The 4,184-nt window shown below is 44.8% G+C and overlaps 1 protein-coding gene across 1 annotated transcript; it reads right to left on the bottom strand.

Annotated features, from left to right (window-relative positions):
* Positions 1-258: 258 nt before the first annotated feature.
* On the bottom strand, positions 259-1,149 carry LOC118253891 (ankyrin repeat domain-containing protein 9-like). The gene has a single exon (XM_035558754.1). The coding sequence runs from the start codon at positions 1,147-1,149 to the stop codon at positions 259-261; it is 891 nt and encodes a 296-aa protein (XP_035414647.1).
* Between the last annotated feature and the right edge of the window lie 3,035 nt (positions 1,150-4,184).

Here is a 4,184-nt window from a genome sequence, read left to right as displayed (position 1 = left end):
ACCCTTCACATGCACAACAAACAGAAAACAAGGAAGGCTTTTGTCTTTAAAAGTGCCGTGCCTGCAATCAATTAGGAAAAAAAAAAAAAAAAAGGAAAAGAAAAAAAAATCACAAACATTTAAAATCTTGTCACAAAATATTGGATTTTCCAGCATAGCCTAATAGGATAAGTATTAAAATCACACTAAAATACACAGGGTGCTGGGTGACCAGGTCCCCTAAGTTGCCTTTGAAAATCCAAGACCCAGCAAATAAAGTCAAGGAAAAACATTTACCACATTTTTTGTCGTTAGCTTTTTGCCATAAGATGGTAAGGGCTTTAGTGCCTGAGGTATAGGTAGTTCCTGGATGCTTTTGGGGAAGTGGGATGGAGGCAGAGTCTGGAGAATAGTTTGCATAGCTTGCAGATATAAAGAAGCAGGCGTGTTCCCCACCAGGCTGTTGAATTTGTCTTCCCCCAGCAAAGCTGTCCAGTGCTCTGGATGATCTTGTAGAACTTTCCGCATCTTAAATTGTGGGTTGGGCATGAAGAGCAAGAGGTAGTCGAGGCAGAGCTTCTTTGATGCCACGTTGACTTTGGAGTCCCACATCTGTTCCAGGATGACGTCCAGCGGGGTAAGTCCTTTGCTGTCCTCTATCCTAGGAGAAGCTCCATTGCCAAGGAGGATGAGGACCGTCTCTGACCTCAGCAGTTCACAGGCAAGGTGTAGGGGTGTTTTCCCATCTTCCAGATGAAAGCAGCCAGTCCTATTGATGTAGGAGTTCAAGCTGGGGAGCTTGTGTGCAATTTTGATGATCAGCCCCAAGATATCTCTCCTGTCATATGTGACTGCCATGGCCAAGTGGGGAGCAGATGATGGGCAATAGCAGAAGTGTTCCCCAGGCACCTTGAGAGCCTCCTCTGGAAAATGAGACAGCAGATACTGAGCATAAGGCAGGTGGTTATGCACCACTGCATAGAGAAGGGCTTCTGAAGGTGAGTACGTTCTTAGGCTGGCATTTTCCTCCCAGTAAAAATATTCCATAGTTCTCATGTCTTCTAGCATCCAAACAGGCTTGTGATCTCTCACAGCCTGATAGAACATATAGGATAAGAACTTGCAGTGCCTGCTCTGATCGTCCTGCAGGCTGGCCTGGTTACTGGCCATGGCTCAGCAAATAAAGAGCTGCTCCCCGTAAAATCGCTCCAGATGGTAAGATCTGTGCACTTGGAATGCAGATCCCGATGCTGCTGCAACCTTCAGGCTGTCATTGCTGCCTGGACTGCACTAGCTGGAATGCATGGGCTGATCATCTCCACCCATTCATTGTTTTTCCCCTCACTGCAGTGGTTTTGTTTAGGTAAGCACAATCCCACAGGCTCGGTTAACCCATGCCATGCAAGCAGATGGTTAGTAAATATATCCTGCTCTGTGTGTGGCGCAGGTTACTGGAACGCTGTCAGACTGCAAGCGATTTTATACACACACAGCTAGAGAGAAAGCAGGGAGAGACTAAAATTAGCTTGAGAGGTGAGGTAGTTTTCTGTCTGCATTTCACGTCTAACCAGATCAGCTCATATGCTGCAGTAAGTACGACAGCGATATTCATCTATTTTTTGTATGTCACTCACACACACAGCTTAGTAAATAGTAAAAAGAATATGTTGCAGTTTAAAATGCTACACAGCTGATAATATGGATGATAATGTACCCACGAAATCAAGGGACTGGTAGCTGTAGCATTAGGAAGGGATCCCTATTTTAGAAATAATGGTATGGCTGGCCAATTAGGAGACTGATGTTAATGGATTGTCTATAAGGCATTAGTGATGTTTAAGATCCCAGCATTGATCTCTGCAGAGAAAGGAGTCAATCAGGATATGGAGTAACCATTCCCAGAGCTGCAAAGTATATTGCCCAGTTTAAATGCCTGCCTTTGTTTAGCAAGGAAATATCTGAAGTGCCTCTGTATTGCACAGCAGGGACATAAACAAAAGGTTAATGGCCAAACCACACTGGTGGATAGAGTGCTTTGATCTAAGCATTTCTCAGATGTCATGTTCCAGGACTGAGATCAGAGCAAGTTGTAATGGGGGGAAGTGGGTTTAAGCAACCCGACTTGTGTAATGCCCTGGTAAGACACAGAGGACCAAGGCTTGATGGGGGCTGCCTATAGGATGAGGCAGAAGGGCCAGACCGAAATTAAATTCATAGAAAATAAATGAATTAAGCACCCTTCATTGCAACTTATGCTTAAGGAAGGAGAACTTCTACTTATCTTATAAATCAACAGATTTCAATAGGATGGTATCTCACCACCTTGATATGAAAACAGAAAAATACAGCAAATCAAGAATTCTTTTTTCATTTAGCAAGGAGACGACAGTATATTCAAACTAAATAAGGAGTGTTCAAGTACCAAATCCAATCATCTCCAAATGTCTGGGGTCATCCAAAGAGAAAACCATAGCCATTTACAAATCTGGATCTAGATTTAGCACATCTTCCCATTATCAAAAGTTCTCGTTGTTCATGCCCTAAACATTTAATTTTAGGGCCAGGTTTCATATTGTTAGAATAAATGATTCTATGTCCAGCTTTAGTCCATTGTTTTTGTGGTTATGCATGGAAATACTGCTAAATAGTCATTTGCACATGCTATTATCCAGTTGTATCCATGGCTGTAATAAACCATGTGCATGCTTAGGGGCAGATCCAAAGACTACTGAAGAGCACAGGGAATTTCCCATTGATTTCAGTGTGCTCCAGCTCAGGCAGTAGTTGAGCACTTGGGAATCCACATTTTGTTTCCCAGGTTGCTAACCCAGAGCAGCTCACAGCTCGGGCTGCACACTGAACCAGGAATTGCCTTATCTTTGCCCTGGGGTTATAGACACTAACCAACCCTCACTGCTTTAAACATCTGCTCTAGTGTTTAGGTAAATTGAGATGCAGGGTACATATTTGTACAGGGAAGTTAGTGTTTGGTACATTGAGAGGGGAATTACAGTATGCTGGTTCCTTCCTGGGGATTGTGTGCAGGCACTCTCAAAGGATGTAATGGTTTAGTACCAGGTAGCCTCATCCATGTCAATCTAATCCATGGCACGTTGACCCCAGTACAGGCAGGCTCACAGTCATCTTCTCTGGTGTTAAATCCACCTCCAATGGCAATCATCTGAGCAAAAGTTGTTCTGCTACTGCTCCAGCACTTCCCGTCCATGGCAGGGTCATCACCAAGTACTACCACTTTTGTGGTGCCAGTGCTGTGTGGTGACTGCCAGGGCATCCATTCTGCAGTAAAATGCAAATCAGTTTTTACATTTCACCTTTGTAGGCTGCGGCACAAGCTAGGTGCCTTTGGACTTAGATTCCTTTGCCTTCCTACTGGAAGGCCACTATAGAGTCAGCCAAGAGCCTTCTCTTCTTGAGGCTAAACAAAATGCCCTCGGGTATTCCAGCTCTCTGATCACCCTTGTGGCCTTCCTCTTGACTTGCTCCAACAGGTCCATGTCCTTTTTATGCTGGAGGCCCCAGAGCTGAATGCAGCACTCCAGGTGGGGTCTCATGAGAGTGGAATAGAGAGGAAGAATCACCTCCCTCGACCTGTTGGCCATGCTTGTTTTGATGCAGTCCAGGATACACACAGTCCACCACAAAACACGGTGTCATCTGCCAACTTGATGAGGGTGCACCTAATCCCACTGTTCGTGTCATGGTCAAAAATGTTGAACAGCACCAGTCCTAATACAGACCTGTGAGGAATGTCACTCCTCACTGGTCTCCACCTGCACATCAAGCTCTTGACCACAACTCTTTTAGTGCAACCATCCAGACAATTCCTTACCCACCGAGTGGTCCATCCATCAAATCCATGTCTCTCCATTTCAGAGACAAGAATGTTGTGCATGGCAGGATCAAATGCTTTGCACAAGTCCAAGTAGATGACATCAGTTGATCTTCCCTTATTGACCAATGCTGTAAGCCCGTTGTAGAAGGTCTCCAAATCTGTCAGGCACGATTTGCCCTTAGTGAAACTGTGTTGGCTGTCACTAATCCCTTCTGTTTTTCATGTGCCTTAGCATAGTTTCCAGGAGGATCTGCCCCATGCATGACCTTGCCAGGCACAGATGTGAGACTGGCTGGCCTCAGGTCCCCAGGTCTTCCTTTTTATCCTTTTTAAAAATGGAGCACATAAGATA

Source organism: Cygnus atratus, chromosome 3 (genome assembly GCF_013377495.2).
Source record: "Cygnus atratus isolate AKBS03 ecotype Queensland, Australia chromosome 3, CAtr_DNAZoo_HiC_assembly, whole genome shotgun sequence".
NCBI lineage: Eukaryota > Metazoa > Chordata > Aves > Anseriformes > Anatidae > Cygnus > Cygnus atratus.
This window is presented reverse-complemented; position numbering and strand designations above follow the sequence as displayed.